This window comes from Leptodactylus fuscus, chromosome 3 (genome assembly GCF_031893055.1).
Source record: "Leptodactylus fuscus isolate aLepFus1 chromosome 3, aLepFus1.hap2, whole genome shotgun sequence".
NCBI lineage: Eukaryota > Metazoa > Chordata > Amphibia > Anura > Leptodactylidae > Leptodactylus > Leptodactylus fuscus.
Window position 1 is genome coordinate 246,155,623 of NC_134267.1, and position 22,852 is coordinate 246,178,474.

At 45.2% G+C, this 22,852-nt stretch overlaps 1 protein-coding gene across 3 annotated transcripts in view; it reads right to left on the bottom strand.

The window, feature by feature from the left end:
- Positions 1-2,206: 2,206 nt before the first annotated feature.
- LOC142198394 (uncharacterized) overlaps positions 2,207-22,852 on the bottom strand; it is a 1,100,421-nt gene continuing 1,079,775 nt past the window's right edge. The window contains exons 6-9 of one of the 3 annotated variants that reach the window (XM_075269423.1): positions 7,341-7,435; positions 5,968-6,046; positions 5,743-5,874; positions 2,207-5,091 (exon numbers count right to left, since the gene is read on the bottom strand). In XM_075269423.1, coding sequence (XP_075125524.1) covers positions 2,657-5,091; positions 5,743-5,874; positions 5,968-6,046; positions 7,341-7,435 — 2,741 coding nt within the window. In that variant the 3' untranslated portion in view covers positions 2,207-2,656. Of the gene's footprint in view, positions 5,092-5,742; positions 5,875-5,967; positions 6,047-7,340; positions 7,436-22,852 lie in introns of those variants that run through there. The other 2 variants (XM_075269422.1, XM_075269421.1) reach the window with 2 other exon arrangements.

Here is a 22,852-nt window from a genome sequence, read left to right on the forward strand (position 1 = left end):
GATCGGTGACGGGCTCAGAGGAGGCGAACAATAGACTGATTACATTCCGGAGTCAGATTGTTTCCTTATCACTTATTTGTATTGTAACAGGGAAAAATTATTCCAATCTGAATTTACATTTTTTGATACTACATTAGTTTTGCAGAATTCCCTCTATATTTCTAGGACTATATTGAGCTGTGTCATTTAATGTATCGAAAAACTCGATTGGATGTTTGTTGGGGGAATAAATAAGTAATTCTGTAATCTCAGGTTTGGTTTCTGCCTCTTGTAACGACGTTTCCTCTTTATAGCATTCGCCATGTAGAATAAATGGTTATTATGGTTACTCTCTGGGTCACCCTTCTCACCCTGCTGCCCTCTATATAAGCACCTCCATACCCGCTATCCTGTCGGGGGTCTCCGGGTCGGTCTGATTACTGTAATACCTTCTCACCCTGCTGCCCTCTATATAAGCACCTCCATACCCGCTATCCTGTCGGGGGTCTCCGGGTCAGTCTGATTACTGTATTACCTTCTCACCCTGCTGCCCTCTATATAAGCTCCTCCATACCCGCTATCCTGTCGGGGGTCTCCGGGTCGGTCTGATTACTGTAATACCTTCTCACCCTGCTGCCCTATATATAAGCACCTCCATACCCGCTATCCTGTCGGGGGTCTCTGGGTCGGTCTGATTACTGTAATACCTTCTCACCCTGCTGCCCTCTATATAAGCTCCTCCATACCCGCTATCCTGTCGGGGGTCTCCGGGTCGGTCTGATTACTGTAATACCTTCTCACCCTGCTGCCCTCTATATAAGCTCCTCCATACCCGCTATCCTGTCGGGGGTCTCCGGGTCGGTCTGATTACTGTAATACCTTCTCACCCTGCTGCCCTCTATATAAGCACCTCCATACCCGCTATCCTGTCGGGGGTCTCCGGATCAGTCTGATTACTGTAATACCTTCTCACCCTGCTGCCCTCTATATAAGCACCTCCATACCCGCTATCCTGTCGGGGGTCTCCGGATCAGTCTGATTACTGTAATACCTTCTCACCCTGCTGCCCTCTATATAAGCACCTCCATACCCGCTATCCTGTCGGGGGTCTCCGGATCAGTCTGATTACTGTAATACCTTCTCACCCTGCTGCCCTCTATATAAGCACCTCCATACCCGCTATCCTGTCGGGGGTCTCCGGGTCGGTCTGATTACTGTAATACCTTCTCACCCTGCTGCCCTCTATATAAGCACCTCCATACCCGCTATCCTGTCGAGGGTCTCCGGGTCGGTCTGATTACTGTAATACCTTCTCACCCTGCTGCCCTCTATATAAGCACCTCCATACCCGCTATCCTGTCGGGGGTCTCCGGGTCAGTCTGATTACTGTAACACCTTCTCACCCTGCTGCCCTATATATAAGCACCTCCATACCCGCTATCCTGTCGGGGGTCTCTGGGTCGGTCTGATTACTGTAATACCTTCTCACCCTGCTGCCCTCTATATAAGCACCTCCATACCCGCTATCCTGTCGGGGGTCTCCGGGTCAGTCTGATTACTGTAATACCTTCTCACCCTGCTGCCCTCTATATAAGCACCTCCATACCTGCTATCCTGTCGGGGGTCTTCGGGTCAGTCTGATTACTGTAATACCTTCTCACCCTGCTGCCCTATATATAAGCACCTCCATACCTGCTATCCTGTCGGGGGTCTCCGGGTCGGTCTGATTACTGTAATACCTTCTCACCCTGCTGCCCTCTATATAAGCACCTCCATACCCGCTATCCTGTTTGCTCGCTTACTTGGGGTCTCTGGGTCGTTCCCTGTTCACCTCCGTGGCTTTCCACTTGGCCTCTCACATGATCACACACGTTGACTCTTGGGGTTTGTAAAGAGGACCCATCACCACCTCTATCCGGCTCTCTGCATCCTTCAGTAGGTGCTCGGCATCTGGTTCTGGCATAGGTGTAGTTTTTCTCTAACTCCCCCCACTCCTGAGCCATTGGTGGTGTTAGTTTTACCAGTCAGTCAGGTCGGTAGTGCTGGACTTGAGCAGACACCGCCTGACAGTATGGAGCACAATTAGCATATTGGGTGTTGAGACGATCAGAAATGATATGACCACTCCTACTGCAGCACTTGGGACAATTCAGTTTCTTCCTCATCCGACTTCGAGTGGCCTGGTACTCCCACTGCTCATGGCTTCGTATTGTGACAGTAATCCCAAGGCCCTTCGGGGTTGTATATGAGGACCCGGGCCGAGCCTCTCCTTCAGGGTGGTCTTTTCTTCCTTGATAAAGAGCTGGTGGCTTCTTTCCCGTAGAGTCTGGCTAGTTGTAATAAAGAGCTAGCGGGGGGACTTCCTCCTTGGATGGATGGCTCTCTGTGGTTAGTCAGTTGGGTGCAATCACTTGCTTCCACTTCTCTACAACTTAGTGGTTGTTTCACTGGAGGAAGCCATGTAAGTGGGAGTGGAGCATAAACAGAGAGAAGTATAATGGAAAGATCTGCGCGGCTTCCAGATTGGCTGCAACGTTTAGGCTACAAATACTAAAAGGAAATGCAAAATACTATGGGAAAAATGCCAGCGTCTTATAAAAACATGAGCTGTGTCACCGAGACCAAGAGGCAGTGCCGGGTATTTTCCACCTACAGAACATCAAAATGGCTATTCCCTTTACTGTATTCCGTCACGGGTAACAAGATTATTCTCCCCTGTGTGACTTCTCTCATGTCTAATAAGATTGGATTTATCTCTAAAACATTTTCCACATTCCGAACATGAATATGGCTTCTCTCCTGTGTGACTTCTCTCGTGTTTATCAAGACTTGATCTCTGAGTAAAACATCTCCCACATTCTGAACATGAATATGGCTTCTCTCCTGTGTGACTTCTCTCATGTTTATCAAGACTTGATCTCTGAGTAAAACATCTCCCACATTTTGAGCATGAATATGGCTTTTCTCCTGTATGAATTCTCTTATGTGTAACAAGATTGCATTTATCTCTAAAACACTTTCCACATTCCGAACATGAATAAGGCTTCTCTCCTGTGTGACTTCTCTCATGTTTATCAAGACTTGATCTCTGAGTAAAACATCTCCCACATTCCGAACATGAATAAGGCTTCTCTCCTGTGTGACTTCTCTCATGTTTCATAAGATCCGATTTACATGAAAAGAATTTCCCACATTCTGAACATGAATATGGCTTCTTTCCTGTGTGACTTCTCTCATGTTTATCAAGACTTGATCTCTGAGTAAAACATCTCCCACATTCTGAACATGAATAAGGCTTCTCTCCTGTGTGACTTCTCTCATGTATCATAAGATCCGATTTACATGAAAAGAATTTCCCACATTCTGAACATGAATATGGCTTCTCTCCTGTGTGAAGTCTCTCATGCTTAACAAGATTTCTTTTCGTAGTAAAACATTTCCCACATTCTGAACATGAATATGGCTTCTCTCCTGTGTGAAGTCTCTCATGTTCAACAAGATTTCTTTTCGTAGTAAAACATTTCCCACATTCTGAACATGAATATGGCTTCTCCCCTGTGTGAAGTCTCTCATGTGCAACAAGTTTTCCTTTCGTAGTAAAACATTTCCCACATTCTGAACATGCATAAGGCTTCTCTCCTGTGTGAAGTCTCTCATGTATAACAAGACTTCCTTTCGTAGTAAAAGATTTCCCACATTCTGAACATGAATATGGCTTCTCCCCTGTGTGAAATTTCTCATGTTCAACAAGATTTCCTTTTGTCGTAAAACATTTCGCACATTCTGAACATGAATATGGCTTCTCTCCTGTGTGAAGTCTCTCATGCTTAAAAAGAGTTCCTTTCGTAGTAAAACATTTCCCACATTCTGAACATGAATATGGCTTCTCCCCTGTGTGAAGTCTCTTATGTTCAACAAGATTTCCTTTTATAGTAAAACATTTCCCACATTCTGAACATGAATATGGCTTCTCTCCTGTGTGAAGTCTCTCATGCTTAACAAGACTATTTTTCGAAGTAAAACATTTCCCACATTCTGAACATGAATATGGCTTCTCTCCTGTGTGAATTCTCTGATGTATAACAAGATCAGTTGTATTTGTAAAACATTTCCCACATTCTGAACATGAATATGGCTTCTCTCCTGTGTGACGTCTCTCATGCTTAACAAGACTTCCTTTCGAAGTAAAACATTTCTCACATTCTGAACATGAATATGGCTTCTCCCCTGTGTGAAGTCTCTTATGTTCAACAAGATTTCCTTTCGTAGTAAAACATTTCCCACATTCTGAACATAAATATGGCTTCTCTCCTGTGTGAATTCTCTCATGTATAACAAGATCAGTTCTATCTGTAAAACATTTCCCACATTCTGAACATGAATATGGCTTCTCTCCTGTGTGACGTCTCTCATGCTTAACAAGACTTCCTTTCGAAGTAAAACATTTCTCACATTCTGAACATGAATATGACTTCTCCCCTGTGTGAAGTCTCTCATGTTCAACAAGATTTCCTTTCGTAGTAAAACATTTCCCACATTCTGAACATGCATAAGGCTTCTCTCCTGTGTGAAGTCTCTCATGCCTAACAAGAGTTCCTTTCGTAGTAAAACATTTCCCACATTCTGAACATGCATAAGGCTTCTCTCCTGTGTGAAGTCTCTCATGCTTAACAAGAGTTCCTTTTGTAGTAAAACATTTCCCACATTCTGAACATGAATATGGCTTCTTTCCTGTGTGAAGTCTCTCATGTATAACAAGATTTCTTTTTGTAGTAAAACATTTTCCACATTCTGAGCATGAATATGGCTTCTCTCCTGTGTGACTTCTTCTGTGTGTTACTAGACTTGCACTATTAATAAATGCTCTTCCACATTCCTCACACTGAAACCTTTTCCCGCCTTTCTTCTCAGTACTTGTGGTCACAATCTGTGGTTGGTCAGAAGGTTCCTCATGATTGGGGGGATTATATGATGGATCTGTACTGTGACGTCCTGGATGTACATGAGGGGTAATGAGGTTTTCTCCTGAGGAGCGCTCCATCATATCTTCATCTTCTCCTTTATCACTTACTGATAACAGGACGTTTTCCTCAGAGATCGCACTGGGATTTTCTGTAAGAGTAAAAATAGATTTTATGATTCTTATTGATTTTAGCACAAATTTAATTTGCATGTTCTATGATTTGCATAGGGTGTGAATCAGGCAATAAGATATCATGTATACATCACTACATCACTGTCACTCGGTAAGGAGACTGTTGTATTGATGCCTGGACGTCCGCTGCCTCCGGGGAGAAACACCAAACAGATTCCAGATAACAGGGTTGTGCATCAATACAAAAGGCAATAAGTAAAAGGAAACTAAAGTATTGGTACAAAAAAAAAAAAAAAAAAAGTTTCCTTGGCCTCCCCGGCTGCTCAGACGCTGTAGGTCGGTGCAAGTCCTTTCACTCAGTCATGCGGAGTAGAGTACAGTACAGCTTCTGCTGTATCCTCAGTGACAGACGCACGGAGATCATTCCGGCTGGACATAGAATATCCTCTGCTTCTCAGAGAGAAAGTCCAGAATAAGCAGCAGCATTATTACCAGTAACAGGTGGACGCCCTGTAAGACGCCAAACATTAGATGAGCTCCTCACCCCTCGGGACTGCTCCCCTGCTTATCAGGTATGAGGAACGAGGAGAGTTACTGGACTGGAGCTCTAAGGGGGAACCGACCTGAAGAAACCTGGGACTTCTCCTTCTCCATTCATGACTCCGTACCTGTGGTAACACCTCCTGGAATCTCCTCCTCCACTTCCCTCTTACACAGGTGATGGCCCCTCATCCTCTCTTCTTCAGCCTCCGCTTTAATATCAGTCACATCTTCTCCCTGATTTCTGGCAATGGCTCCATCTGTAGGAAACACACAGTGATGGGATAGATTGCCATGTGATGAGGAGATGATGGGAGTAGTAGTATCTAGAGGAGAAAGTCTCCGCTCCTTACACTGCTGATCAGTCCAGGAATCCGTCTCCTCTTCTGCTTCTTCTTTAACCTCAGCCTTAATATCCATCAGATCTTCACCCTAAACAGGGAAGAAACAATGTCATATCTTTGGTCCAGTTACTTTATGGTCTGAATATAGCGCCATCTACCTGCTGACTGTCTGGTACATGTATGAGTGCAGGAGCTCCACCCCCTATATAGATGTACCCCAGGACTCAGCAGCGCCATCTACCTGCTGACTGTCTGGTACATGTATGAGTACAGGAGCGGCGAGCTCCACCCTCTATATAGAGGTACCTCAGGACTCAGCAGCGCCATCTACCTGCTGACTGTCTGGTACATGTATGAGTACAGGAGCTCCACCCCCTATATAGATGTACCCCAGGACTCAGCAGCGCCCCCTACCTGCTGACTGTCTGGGACATGTATGAGTGCAGGAGCGGCGAGCTCCACCCCTATATAGATGTACCCCAGGACTCAGCAGCGCCATCTACCTGCTGACTGTCTGGTACATGTATGAGTGCAGGAGCTCCACCCCCTATATAGATGTACCCCAGGACTCAGCAGCGCCATCTACCTGCTGACTGTCTGGTACATGTATGAGTGCAGGAGCTCCACCCCCTATATAGATGTACCCCGGGACTCAGCAGCGCCATCTACCTGCTGACTGTCTGGTACATGTATGAGTGCAGGAGCGGCGAGCTCCACCCCCTATATAGATGTACCCCAGGACTCAGCAGCGCCATCTACCTGCTGACTGTCTGGTACATGTATGAGTGCAGGAGCGGCGAGCTCCACCCCCTATATAGATGTACCCCAGGACTCAGCAGCGCCATCTACCTGCTGACTGTCTGGTACATGTATGAGTGCAGGAGCTCCACCCCCTATATAGATGTACCCCAGGACTCAGCAGCGCCATCTACCTGCTGACTGTCTAGTACATGTATGAGTACAGGAGCGGCGAGCTCCACCCCCTATATAGATGTACCCCAGGACTCAGCAGCGCCATCTACCTGCTGACTGTCTGGTACATGTATGAGTGCAGGAGCGGTGAGCTCCACCCCCTATATAGATGTACCCCAGGACTCAGCAGCGCCCCCTACCTGCTGACTGTCTGGTACATGTATGAGTACAGGAGCGGTGAGCTCCACCCCCTATATAGATGTACCCCAGGACTCAGCAGCGCCATCTACCTGCTGACTGTCTGGTACATGTATGAGTACAGGAGCGGCGAGCTCCACCCCCTATATAGATGTACCCCAGGACTCAGCAGCGCCCCCTACCTGCTGACTGTCTGGGACATGTATGAGTGCAGGAGCGGTGAGCTCCACCCCCTATATAGATGTACCCCAGGACTCAGCAGTGCCATCTACCTGCTGACTGTCTGGGACATTCTCCTCCGGGCAGTCCTGGGAATACAGAGGACTCAGGGGACATCTCTCGGGGGGATTTCTCCTACTGGATCCATCTGTGGAGACACAAACACACAGACATGTTTCTGATGTAGATATTCCGCGCTCTCCGCTCTCACCAGGTTTATTCTGACTATTTGTAGTTCATCTATTTCTATACTGACGACTTGTGTAATAACCTGATTCCAGATCAGGCCGAGACCATCCGGCCCTGTAGTGGCCTCTGGTTAGATGTCGGGGAGCCTTAGATGAGGGCACTATGAGATTTAGGGAGCGTCTTCTTCTGCTCTCTGTTATCTGCCAGTTGCTGCAGTTTCGGGAACTGCTTTAGAGGAGATTCCATAACAGATAGAAAGCCTTACAGTAATGGCTTCCACTATGGAGCAGACGCCGAGCAGAGTGTGAGGCTTTAAGACAGGGCCGGTCCAAGAACTAAGACAGGGCCGGTCCAAGGGCCCGTTATGGTTTCAGCTCCTGTGAACCCGAGAAGAATCTGCCTGATGCTGTCCCAGTCACAGGTGGAAGAACACAAAAAAAAGAGGACCCCAGCCCCCCCGAAACTAATAGAAGGTGGATCTATATCAGCTGGGAATCAATCCCTCGGCTTGGGGTGAAATCTGCTTCTCATCCTTGACCTGTTTCTCCACCATCACTGACAAAAAACTCTCCTCCCTAATCTCCAAATCCCACCTCACTTCCTGCACACTCGACCCGATCCAGTCACATCTCATCCCCAAACTCACTTTAGTCATTTCTCCAGCCCTAACCCATCTCTTCAACCTATCCCTAGCCAATGGATCCTTCCCCTCCACCTTCAAACACGCCACAGTCACACCTATACTTAAGTAACCGTCCCTCGCCCCATCCTCTCCTGCCAACTATCGTCCCACCTCACTGCTCCCATACGCCTCAAATCTGCTTGAGCAACACGTCCACTCCGAACTCTCCTCCTATCTCTCGTCCAACCTGCTCTGTGACAGACTCCAGTCAGGCTTCAGACCCCGGCACTCCACGGAAACTGCCCTAACAAAAGTCACTAATGACCTGCTAACCGCCAAAGCCAAGCGCCATTACTCTGTCCTCCTCCTCGTCCTCTCCTCTGTCCTCCTCCTCCTTGACCTCTCCTCTGCCTTTGACACAGTTGACCACTCCCTCCTGTTAGAAATTCTCTCATCCCTTGGTATCTCAGACTTGGCCCTTTCCTGGATCTCCTCATACCTCACCGACCGCACATTCAGCGTCTCCCACTCGCACACCACCTCCTCACCGCGCCCTCTCTCTGTAGGTGTCCCCGAAGGCTCCGTCCTAGGACCCCTCCTTTTCTCCATCTACACCCTTGGCCAACTCATAAAATCTCATGGTTTCCAGTACCATTGCTATGCCGATGACACCCAAATCCACATCTCTGGACCAGACATGACCTCCCTGCTGGCCAGAGTTCCAGCTTGTTTAGCGGCCGTAGCCTCCTTCCTCTCCTCCCGCTTTCTGAAACTCAACATGGAGAAAACTGAGTTCATCATCTTCACCCCACACCGTATGGCCCCACCACCTGACCCATCTATGAAAGTTAATGGAACCACACTTACCCCTGTCCCACAGGCCCGATGCCTTGCAGTAACCCTGGACTCCAACCTATCCTTCAAGTCACATGTTCAAACCATCAACACCTCCTGCTGTCTCCAACTCAAGAGCATCCACCGAATCCGCTCCTTCCTCACCCAGGAAACTACCAAGATGCTCGCCCAGGCCCTCATAATCTCCCGCTTAGACTACTGCCCACACCCTTCTCCATGGACTCCCAGCTAACACCCTCGCCCCCCTCCAGTCCACCTTAAACTGCGCTGCTCGCTTAATCCACCTCACCCCCTGATCTTCATCAGCTGCTCCCCTCTGCCAGTCCCTCCACTGGTTACCTATAGCCCAGCGAATGGAGGTCCAGCTACTAATGCTAACATACAAAGCCATCCACAACCTGTCCCCTCCATATATCTCTGACCTCACCTGTCCCCTCCATATATCTCTGACCTCATCCTCACCTGTCCCCTCCAGATATCTCTGACCTCATCCTCACCTGTCTCCTCCATATATCTCTGACCACACCTGTCCCCTCCATATATTTCTGACCTCATCCTCATCTGTCCCCTCCATATATCTCTGACCTCATCCTCACCTGTCCCCTCCATATATCTCTGACCTCATCCTCACCTGTCCCCTCCATATATCTCTGACCTCACCTGTCCCCTCCATATATCTCTGACCTTCATCCTCACCTGTCCCCTCCATATATCTCTGACCTCATCCTCATCTGTCCCCTCCATATATCTCTGACCTTCATCCTCACCTGTCCCCTCCATATATCTCTGACCTCACCTGTCCCCTCCATATATCTCTGACCTCACCTGTCCCCTCCATATATCTCTGACCTCATCCTCACCTGTCCCCTCCATATATCTCTGACCTCATCCTCACCTGTCCCCTCCATATATCTTTGACCTCACTTGTCCCCTCCATATATCTCTGACCTCATCCTCACCTGTCCCCTCCATATATCTCTGACCTCATCTCCCGCTACCTGCCCACACGTAACCTCAGATCCTCCAATGACCTCCTACTCCGCTCTGCCCTTATCCGCTCCTCACACAACCGTCTCCAAGACTTCTCCCGTGCATCCCCCATACTCTGGAACTCCTTACCAAGACACATAAGACTGAGCCCCACAATCACAGGCTTCAAGAAGGCCCTGAAGACTCCCCTATTCAGGAAGGCCTACACCCCCCAATAACACTATCACCGCACCCCCATCTGTACAGTCTCCCCCTCTCCTTCTGTCTCTACCCCGTTCCCTCATAGATTGTAAGCCCTCGCGGGCAGGGCCCTCTACCCCACCGTGCCAGCCGATCACTGTTAGTATTATATCTACCTGTATATTCTGTGTATTGTATGTAACCCCCAAATGTAAAGCACCATGGGATTAATATAATAATGTACAGAGCACCATGGGATTAATATAATAATGTACAGAGCACCATGGCATTAATATAATAATGTACAGAGCACCATGGCATTAATATAATAATGTACAGCACCATGGAATTAATATAATAATGTACAGAGTACCATGGGATTAATATAATAATGTACAGCACCATGGGATTAATATAATAATGTACAGAGCACCATGGGATTAATATAATAATGTACAGAGCACCATGGGATTAATATAATAATGTACAGAGCACCATGGGATTAATATAATAATATACAGAGCACCATGGGATTAATATAATAATGTACAGCACCATGGGATTAATATAATAATGTACAGAGCACCATGGGATTAATATAATAATGTACAGAGCACCATGGGATTAATATAATAATATACAGAGCACCATGGGATTAGTATAATAATGTACAGAGCACCATGGAATTAATATAATAATGTACAGCACCATGGAATTAATATAATAATGTACAGAGTACCATGGGATTAATATAATAATGTACAGAGCACCATGGGATTAATATAATAATATACAGAGCACCATGGGATTAATATAATAATGTACAGAGCACCATGGAATTAATATAATAATGTACAGAGCACCATGGGATTAATATAATAATGTACAGAGCACCATGGGATTAATATAATAATGTACAGAGCACCATGGGAGTAATATAATAATGTACAGAGCACCATGGGATTAATATAATAATGTACAGAGCACCATGGGATTAATATAATAATGTACAGCACCATGGGATTAATATAATAATGTACAGAGCACCATGGGATTAATATAATAATGTACAGCACCATGGGAATAATATAATAATGTACAGAACACTATGGGAGTAATATAATAATGTACAGAGCACCATGGGATTAATATAATAATGTACAGCACCATGGGTTTAATATAATAATGTACAGAGCACCATGGGATTAATATAATAATGTACAGAGCACCATGGGATTAATATAATAATGTACAGCGCACCATGGGATTAATATAATAATGTACACACCATGGGATTAATATAATAATGTACAGAGCACCATGGGATTAATATAATAATGTACAGAGCACCATGGGAATAATATAATAATGTACAGAGCACCATGGGATTAATATAATAATGTACAGCACCATGGGAATAATATAATAATGTACAGAACACTATGGGAGTAATATAATAATGTACAGAGCACCATGGGATTAATATAATAATGTACAGAACACTATGGGAGTAATATTATAATGTACAGAGCACCATGGAATTAATATAATAATGTACAGCGCACCATGGGATTAATATAATAATGTACACACCATGGGATTAATATAATAATGTACAGAGCACCATGGGAATAATATAATAATGTACAGAGCACCATGGGATTAATATAGTAATGTACAGTACCATGGGATTAATATAATAATGTACAGAGCACCATGGGATTAATATAATAATGTACAGAGCACCATGGGATTAATATAATAATGTACTGCACTTGGGATTATTGGCGTTATATAAACAATAATCATCATCATCATATACAGAAAGTATAAAAAATCCAGCTCTGGAAACGCGTTTTAATAAAACGTAACCTTTAATAGTCCATTATTAGAATAAGCCCCAAACAATAGCGCTCCGTCCAATAAACAACAAGGAGCAGAAACAATGTGTCTAATAAGAATTCATGGAAACAAACTCAAAAAAACATGTCGCATTACAGACAGACAGGCAATCCTGACGCGTTTCCAGGACCGTGGCTTCTTACTCATAACTAGAGTTGATTCAATTAGTATTCGAAACAGTTTTGAATCCCTCGCTCCCATAGGAATGAATGGGAGCGGGCGCAGCAAGGGGTTAAGCACCGGCCGCTCCCATTCATTCCTATGGAGCGGGGAATACGAAACTGCAGTTTATAATACTATTTGCTCATCTCTACTCATAACTCATGTTAGAAATGGCGAGAACTCCACAAAGTTATATTGTACTTGTCATCCTGGATCCAATATGGCCGCCCGCTGGTGTGATTAACCCTTCACATACAGAACAAAACACAGAGACCCCTGTGTATATACCCCAAATACATCGCAGCATGGACACGCAATATGATCAGACACGCAATAAACATGTATAGAAGACATTAGTATAAGACCTGGTCAGCGCTGCTCATGGAAAGTCAGACATGGCAAATACACCCCAAACCAGAGAACCCCGAACCCTGAATGTCGGCATAATGATGGGGAAGGAGAATATGAGGAGCGGTAATCCAAGATGGAGCAGCGACCCCGGTATGTAAGCGCCGAGCAACAAAGCCAGCCGTGTCACCCGGGGGCCGATCATGTGATCAATCTAAAGACCAATAATAATGTCCCGAGCACCGATCCTGCGCTATAGGCGTCACATACATCAACTCACCCCAATGTCAAGAAATCAAATATTAAATGTATAACTTACGGAGATAAAATATTGGTGCAAAAATCACATGAAATAGAGGGAGGAGTGCGCAGAAATAAAAATAAATACACAGAAAAAAATATTTGCAAAAATAAAAAAAATAAAAATAACAAAACCTGCATATAATTAATAATTTTTTGTATTTATTTTAATTTTATTTTTTTGCATATACAGTACAGACCAAAAGTTTGGCCACACCTTCTCATTCAAAGAGTTTTCTGTTTCTCGTAATATTTCACTGGGGGACACAGTAACCATGGGGTATAGAGCTGGTCATTAGGAGGCGGACACTAGGAAAGAAAAAACAGTTGGCTCCGCCTACACAGGCTATCCCCTCCCACTCAGTCAGTTTTTTTCCTAGTGTCGTAGGAGGCGGTCACGACCTGAGTCAGGTCTTTCTGTCTTGCATCGTTTTTCTTTTTTTCTTTTCAGGGGCAGGGGGTTATCAGTGTATATGCTACACTAGTGCTACCCCCTGCGGGTGCAATAGCTCTAGTACAGAGTCACCCAGTCCCCTGTTGCTGCATCGACGGCTGGATTCCGGTGACCCCACCTTTGGTGCGAGGTATCACCGAGGTGGTGAGTCTGTGGCACCTGAAGACGCCAGACCGGTAAGTATTAGAGGGCAGAGGTAAGTATTTTTTCTTCCCCTCTTCCCCCCACCCCTATTCTTTTCTGTCTTCCCCCCGGGCCCTGGGGTCATAGAATAGAGGGGGAATAGAGGGTGTGCCCTAGCTCTGTGGGTTCCCCTTCCTTTTGGGTCTAGCCAGGGAGGTTATACTGGCGGCTTCTAATTGAGGCCGCGGCTTCGCCGACGGGATTAGAGGCACTAGGCCCCACCATGCCCCGGCCTTTCCTGGCCTCTCTTCCGGCTCCCTGTGGCAGCTGTGGATTCTACTGAAGCTAGCTTCTGCTGCGTCCAGTCTCCCCTGGCGTGGCCGGTGCACGGGCGGCCGCGGCGTCTACGCGAAGCCACGGCTTCGCCAGCGTGTAGGTCGCGCTGGTTCCCACAGCTCCCTGGGCTTCCGGGCGGCCGGGACTGAGCGCGCGGTCAGGGACCTGGCGGCGGCGGCCTCTACTCGAGGCCGTGGCTTCCCCAGGCAGTAGGCCGCATTAGGACCTGCCTCATTCCTGGGCTTTCCTGAGCCCTGGAGGCTGCCCTTGGAGCAGTAGGCGGGCCTGGGTGTTTCCTCCCGCCTCTTTGTGCAGGAATCTTGTAGGGAAGGCCTTGTCTAATGTCCTCCTGTCTAAGGCCTGTTCTTTTTGCAGTTTCAGCTTTTTGTGCAGCTCGTCTGCAGCGGTGAGGAGGGTCTCCTTCCAGTGGTTGTCTTAATGATTATATGATTAATATATAGATTAATGACTATCCGCTTGTCACATATAGGAGGGGTCCTAACCTTAAGGACAGATTGGTGAAGAGTCATCTAGCACCCCTTGTAAATGATAACTGGCTAGGGAGGCATGCTCAGGGTCTGGTGGGGACTTTTTCCTGCGGATCCTGTCGGGCATGCGCATCAATCGTACCTGGCAAGACCTTTAGGAGTAATTCGACAAATATGGAATATACTAGTAATATATACTAATAAAAATTTCATAAATTGTAAGACACGAGGAGTTATTTATCTGGCCAGCTGCTCCGCCTGCGGAAAGCAATATGTGGGTAAAACCATTCGCGAGTTCCGCAGAAGGATTCGTGAGCACATAAATGATATCTCTAGAGGCGAAGACACCCCTTTGGCATGTCATATATGTGAGAAACACGGTGGAGATGTGTCCATTGTAAAATTCCAGGGAGTGGAACTGGTCCATCCATCTCTTCGGGGGGGAGATTTTGATAAAAAGCTCCTGCAGCGGGAGGCTAGATGGACCTTTACGTTAAAGACTGTGAAACCGTGGGGTCTTAATGATGGCATCTCGTTTGCCTGTTTTATTTAAACTTGGGTTCAGTTTACCATTTCCATATGTGGGATTTTGTTTGGTGATTTACCCTATCTACTACCTTTTAAGATCTTGGATGGTGGTGTAGGGTGGTAATAGTTATGGTTACAGCTATGGTAGTATGGTTCTATAGTTCTTGGTAGGGGTTATGCATGAGGTGTAGTCATCTGTTTTCCCTGTGCAGTATCCCCGTGTAGCTGGTACCAGGATGCTGTGCTGAGTGAGTCCCCCTCTGGGAGGGGATCCCAGTGTTCTGTCATATAGTCATGGTGTTTTATATATTCATCAGGTCATATACTCACCTGTATAGACATTTCCTTTGTAACAATTGTGTATTTGAACTGCAGGGGGGCGGAGTTGGGGAGTTATTATGAATGGTCTTTCTGGCAGTTCTCACCTAGCTGATGTCATTGAATGTGCAGGGAGCTCGGGGCGGAGTCGGCCGTATTGAGTAAGGACACACCTCCGGCTTCTGAGTGGTGCTCGCCTGCACATGTGCAGTAAAGACACGTCACGTCACATGCCGGCCGTCAGAACTATGGGTCTGGTTTGCACACGCTGATTGGTTATAGCGTCTGCTAGGGGGTGTGGCTTTGCACATTTAAACTCAGCATTCTCCCGCGCCCCCCTATGGCTAAACATCAATGCCATGGGGGAAACGGGAGTCATATCATAAGACGCTAATGTGATTTAGACAGTGGTCAGTTAATCTCCTGTGCACAACTAAAGCCTCTGATGATTCATGCTGACAGGGAGAGTGTTAGTATGTTGAAACGCCGCGTCAGGCAAAGATTATGATAATCTCGGCTATTGTTTTAGCCCTAAAGCAGGCAAGGGGAATTGAGCTGCCTGAGCTGCCTGTGATTTATCAGCAGCAGAGCTGCTCTACCCGGATAACTACCTTAGCCTTAGATAGGTGTTACTATCCGGTTACTCTGTATACCAGCCTGCTAACAAGTCCTCTTTTGTAGGCATTCTATTGCACAGCAGAGAGCTTCAGTGCTTTAACAAAATGAATTATTAACTGTAGCTCCAGCTTATGGGAAGGAAAAATCTATAGCAGTGGAGTTATTTGCCAGCCAGTACTCTATAGATAACATAGGCGGCTATAGCACACGTTTTTCCAGCCCTGCTCTTTAACCCATTATCCACATCAAAGATAAGAAGTGTAACACTAGTGGGGTAAATAAACGATTGTGGAGGACGGTGTGTCCCACTCCCCCACAGGCTAGGTGCTTGCACATTATCATTACCTTTGTGAATTTTGGGGTATTTTATACCACATTTTTGTTATGTACTAAGTATAGCTTTTAATACATATCAATAAAAGTGAAATTTTAAATACGTCCCTGATAGTTACCTACCTATCTCCCATTTTTGTTTATTAACTGGGCACGTAGCATTAGTTATCTCTACTTTATTTTTTGAATCACTATTATACAACCCCCCTTATATATTATATATACTGGTCACTATTATACACCCCCCCTTATATATTACTAGAGGGAGGACCCGGCTTCGCACGGGTATATTACATGTTATGTTTGTGTAGTGACCCCATAAGAATTGTCCAGTTTTGCACTGGTGTATTTTGTATGTGGTTTGTGTGTGTGTCCATAAGCGTCATGTGATTATGTGGATCTCATTTTGGATATCAGTGAAAAACCTGTGATCAGTTATTATGGATACCTGGAGTAAAGCTGTATCTAATCCTTCCCCGTGTAGTACTGTGTTTAGATGCAAGTGTCTAATTCTTGTTGGTGTGGTACTGTGTGCAGATGCGCATATCTAATCCTCCCCCATGTGGAACTGTGTGCTGAGACGCGTATCTAATTCTCTGGCATGTGGTACTGTATGCAGAGGCCTGTATCTAATCCTCCCCTGTGTGGTACTGTGTTCAGATGCACGTATCTAATCCTCCCCTGTGTGGTATTGTGTGAAGAGGCGCGTATCTAATCCTACGGCGTGTGGAACTGTGTGTAGACGCGCGTGTCCAATCCCCCGGCATGTGGTACTGTGTGTAGACGCGCGTATCTAATCCTCCCCCGTGTGGTACTGTGGGCAGACGCGCGTATCTAATCCTCCCCCGTGTGATACTGTGTGCTGAGACGCGTATCTAATTCTCTGGCTTGTGGTACTGTGTGCAGAGGCATGTATCTAATCCTCCAAAGTGTGATACTGTGTGCACACACGTATCTAATCCTCCCTACTGCATGTGGTACTGTGTGCAGACACGTGTATCTAATTCTATGGCGTGTACAACTGTGTGCAGACGCGCGTATCTAATCCTCTGCAGTGTGGAACTGTGTGTAGACGTGTGTATCTAATCCTACAGCATGTGGTACTCTGTGCAGACATGTGTATCTAATCCTATGGCGTGTACAACTGTGTGCAGACGCGCGTATCTAATCCTCTGGAGTGTGGAACTGTGTGCAGACGCGCGTATCTAATCCTCTGGAGTGTGGAACTGTGTGTAGACGCGCGTATCTAATTCTACGGCATGTGGTACTGTGTGCAGACGCGCGTATCTAATCCTCCCCATGTGGTATTGTGTGTAGATGCGCGTATCTAATCCTACGGCATGTGGTACTGTGTGAAGACGCGTGTATCTAATCCTATGGCGTGTACAACTGTGTGAAGACACGTGTATCTAATCCTCCCCTGTGTGGTATTGTGTGAAGAGGTGCGTATCTAATCCTACAGTGTGTGGAACTGTGAGTAGACGCATGTATCCAATCCCCCAGCATGTGGTACTGTGTGCAGACGCGCATATATAATCCTATCGCATGTGGTACTGTGTGTAGACGCGCGTATCTAATCCTCCCCCATGTGGTACTGTGTGCTGAGACGCGTATCTAATTCTCTGGCTTGTGGTACTGTGTGCAGAGGCATGTATCTAATCCTCCAAAGTGTGGTACGGTGTGCACACACACGTATCTAATCTTCCCCTGTGTAGTATTGTGTGAAGAGGCGCGTATCTAATCCTTCGGCGTGTGGAACTGTGTGTAGACGCGCGTATCTAATCCTACTGCATGTGGTACTGTGTGAAGACGCGTGTATCTAATCCTATGGCGTGTACAAATGTGTGCAGATGCGCGTATCTAATCCTCTGGAGTGTGGAACCGTGTGCAGACGCCTGTATCAAATCCTTCAGTGTGTGGAACTGTGTGCAGAAGTGCGTATTTAATTCTCTGGTTGGTGGGACTGTGTGCAGACCCGTGTATCTAATCCTGTGGCGTGTGATACTGTGTGCTGATCTGTGTATCTAATCCTCTGATGCGTGTATCTCAGTTTGGATATCAGTGTTGGGTTGTGCATGTGGAGTGACCGTGTGTATTGCAATTGGAATATGAGTGAAAGACTTGTAGCTTTGTATTGGCTAAGGGGGGGGGGGGCACTGTGTTTGAAATGCTGTATCTCAGCAACGGTACGTCCGAGCGAGTTGGAGTCTCATCTTAAACCTTCCCGGATACCTGAAGTATCTCTGTGCCAAATTTGGTGAAGATCGGTCCAGTCGTTTGGTTCGCATTAGAGAACAGACAGACAGACAGACAGACAGACAGACAGAAATTCATTTTTATAATATAGGGAGATATATACTAGTCACTATTATACACCCCCCCCATATATTATATATACTGGTCACTATTATACACCCCCCTTATATATTATATATACTGGTCACTATTATACACCCCCCCCCTTATATATTATATATACTGGTCACTATTATAAACCCCCCCTTATATGTTATATATACTGGTCACTATTATACCCCCCCCCCCCTTATATATTATATATACTGGTCACTATTATACACCCCCCCTATATATTATATATACTAGTCACTGTTATACCCCCCCCTTATATATTATATATACTGGTCACTATTATACACCCCCCCCTTATATATTATATATACTGGTCACTATTATACACCCCCCCCCTTATATATTATATATACTGGTCACTATTATACACCCCCCTTATATATTATATATACTGGTCACTATTATACACCCCCCCTTATATATTATATATACTGGTCACTATTATACACCCGCCTTATATATTATATATACTGGTCACTATTATACCCCCCCCCTTATATATTATATATACTGGTCACTATTATACACCCCCCCCCCCTTATATATTATATATACTGGTCACTATTATACACCCGCCTTATATATTATATATACTGGTCACTATTATACCCCCCCCCCTTATATATTATATATACTGGTCACTATTATACACCCCCCCCCCTTATATATTATATATACTGGTCACTATTATACACCCCCCTTATATATTATATATACTGGTCACTATTATACACCCCCCCCTTATATATTATATATACTGGTCACTATTATACACTCCCCTTATATATTATATATACTGGTCACTATTATACCCCCCCCCCTTATATATTATATATACTGGTCACTATTATACACCCCCCCCTTATATATTATATATACTGGTCACTATTATACACCCCCCCCTTATATATTATATATACTGGTCACTATTATACAATCCCCTTATATATTATATATACTGGTCACTATTATACACCCCCCTTATATATTATATATACTGGTCACTATTATACACCCCCCCTTATATATTATATATACTGGTCACTATTATACACCCCCCCCTTATATATTATATATACTGGTCACTATTATACCCCCCCCCCTTATATATTATATATACTGGTCACTATTATACCCCCCCCCCCTTATATATTATATATACCGGTCACTATTATACACCCCCCCTTATATATTATATATACTGGTCACTATTATATCCCCCCCTTATATATTATATATACTGGTCACTATTATACACCCGCCTTATATATTATATATACTGGTCACTATTATACACCCCCCTTATATATTATATATACTGGTCACTATTATACACCCCCCTTATATATTATATATACCGGTCACTATTATACACCCCCTTATATATTATATATACTGGTCACTATTATACACCCCCTTATATATTATATACTGGTCACTATTATACACCCCCTTATATATTATATATACTGGTCACTATTATACACCGCCCTTATCTCCCTATATTATAAAAATGAATTTCTGTCTGTCTGTCTGTCTGTCTGTTCTCTAATGCGAACCAAACGACTGGACCGATCTTCACCAAATTTGGTACAGAGATACTTCAGGTATCCGGGAAGGTTTAAGACGAGACTCCAACTCACTCGGACGTACCGTTGCTGAGATACAGCATTCCAAACACAATGCCCCCCCCCCTTAGCCAATACAAACCTGCAAGTCTTTCACTCATATTCCAACTGCAATACACACGGTCACTCCACATGCACAATCCAACACTGATATCCAAACTGAGATACACGCATCAGAGGATTAGATACACAGATCAGCACACAGTATCACACGCCAGAGGATTAGATACACGGGTCTGCACACAGTCCCACAAACCAGAGAATTAAATACGCACTTCTGCACACGGTTCCACATACCGAAGGATCAGATACAGGCGTCTACACACAGTTCCACACTCCAGAGGATTAGATACGCGCGTCTGCACACATTTGTACACGCCATAGGATTAGATACACGCGTCTTCACACAGTTCCACACTCCAGAGGATTAGATACGCGCGTCTGCACACAGTTGTACACGCCATAGGATTAGATACACGCGTCTTCACACAGTACCACATGCAGTAGGATTAGATACGTGCGTCTACACACAGTTCCACACGCCGAAGGATTAGATACGCGACTCTTCACACAGTACCACACAGGGAGGATTAGATACGTGTGTGAACACAGCATCACACTTTGGAGGATTAGATACATGCCTCTGCACACAGTACCACAAGCCAGAGAATTAGATACGCATCTCAGCACATAGTACCACATGGGGGAGGATTAGATACGCGCGTCTACACACAGTACCACATGACATAGGATTATATACGCACGTCTGCACACAGTACCACATGCTGGGGGATTGGATACATGCGTCTACACACAGTTCCACACACTGTAGGATTAGATACGCACCTCTTCACACAATACCACACAGCGGAGGATTAGATACACGTGTCTTCACACAGTTGTACACGCCATAGGATTAGATACACGCGTCTTCACACAGTACCACATGCAGTAGGATTAGATACGTGCGTCTACACACAGTTCCACATGCCAAAGGATTAGATACGCGCCTCTTCACACAATACCACACAGGGGAGGATTAGATATGTGTGTGTGCACACAGTACCACACTTTGGAGGATTAGATACATGCCTCTGCATACTGTACCACAAGCCAGAGAATTAGATACGCGTCTCAGCACACAGTATCACACGGGGGAGGATTAGATACGCTCATCTACACACAGTACCACATGCCATAGGATTATATACGCACGTCTGCACACAGTACCACATGCCGGGGGATTGGATACATGCTTCTACACACAGTTCCACACACTGTAGGATTAGATACGCACCTCTTCACATAATACCACACAGGGGAGGATTAGATACACGTGTCTGCACACAGTTGTACACGCCATAGGATTAGATACACGCGTCTGCACACAGTACCACATGCCGTAGGATTAGATACGCGCATCTACACACAGTACCACATGGGGGAGGATTAGATACGCACGTCTGCACACAGTACCACATGCCGTAGAATTAGATACGCGCATCTACACACAGTTCCACGCTCCAGAGGATTAGATATGCGCGTCTGCACACAGTTGTACACGCCATAGGATTAGATACACACGTCTGCACAGAGTACCACATGCCGTAGGATTAGATACACACGTCTACACACAGTTCCACACTCCAGATGATTAGATACGCGCGTCTGCACACAGTTGTACACGCCATAGAATTAGATACACGCGTCTGCACACAGTACCACATGCAGTAGGATTAGATACGCGACTCTTCACACAGTACCACACAGGGGAGGATTAGATACATGTGTGCACACAGTATCACACTTTGGAGGATTAGATACATGCCTCTGCACACAGTACCACAAGCCAGAAAATTAGATACGCGTCTCAGCACACAGTATCACACGGGGGAGGATTAGATACGCGCCTCTTCACACAATACCACACAGGGGAGGATTAGATACAGGCCTCTGCATACAGTACCACATGCCAGAGAATTAGATACGCATCTCAGCACAGAGTTCCACATGGGGAGGATTAGATACGCGCATCTGCACACAGTACCACACGCCAGAGTCATTAGATACGCGCGTCTGCACACAGTTTCACTTACTGGAGGATTAGATACGCGCCTCTTCACACAATATCACATGGGGGAGGATTAGATATGTGCATCTGCACAAAGTACCACACCAACAAGGATTAGATACTTGCGTCTAAACACAGTACTACACGGGGAAGGATTAGATACAGCTTTACTCCAGGTATCCATAACAACTGATCACAGGTTTTTCACTGACATCCATAATGAGATCCACAATCACATGACGCTTATGGACATACACACAAACCACATACAAAATACACCAGTGCAAAACTGGACAATTCTTATGGGGTCACTACACAAACATAACATGTAATATACCCGTGCGAAGCCGCCTCCTCCCTCTAGTATTATATATACTGGTCACTATTATACATCCCCCTTATATATATTATATATACTGGTCACTATTATACATCCCCCTTATATATATTATATATACTGGTCACTATTATACACCCCCCCTTATATATTATATATACTGGTCACTATTATACACCCCCTTATATATTATATATACTGGTCACTATTATACACCCCCCTTATATATTATATATACTGGTCACTATTATACATCCCCCCTTATATATTATATATACTGGTCACTATTATACACCCCCCTTATATATTATATATACTGGTCACTATTATACACCCCCTTATATATTATATATACCGGTCACTATTATACAACCCCCCCTTATATATTATATATACTGGTCACTATTATACAC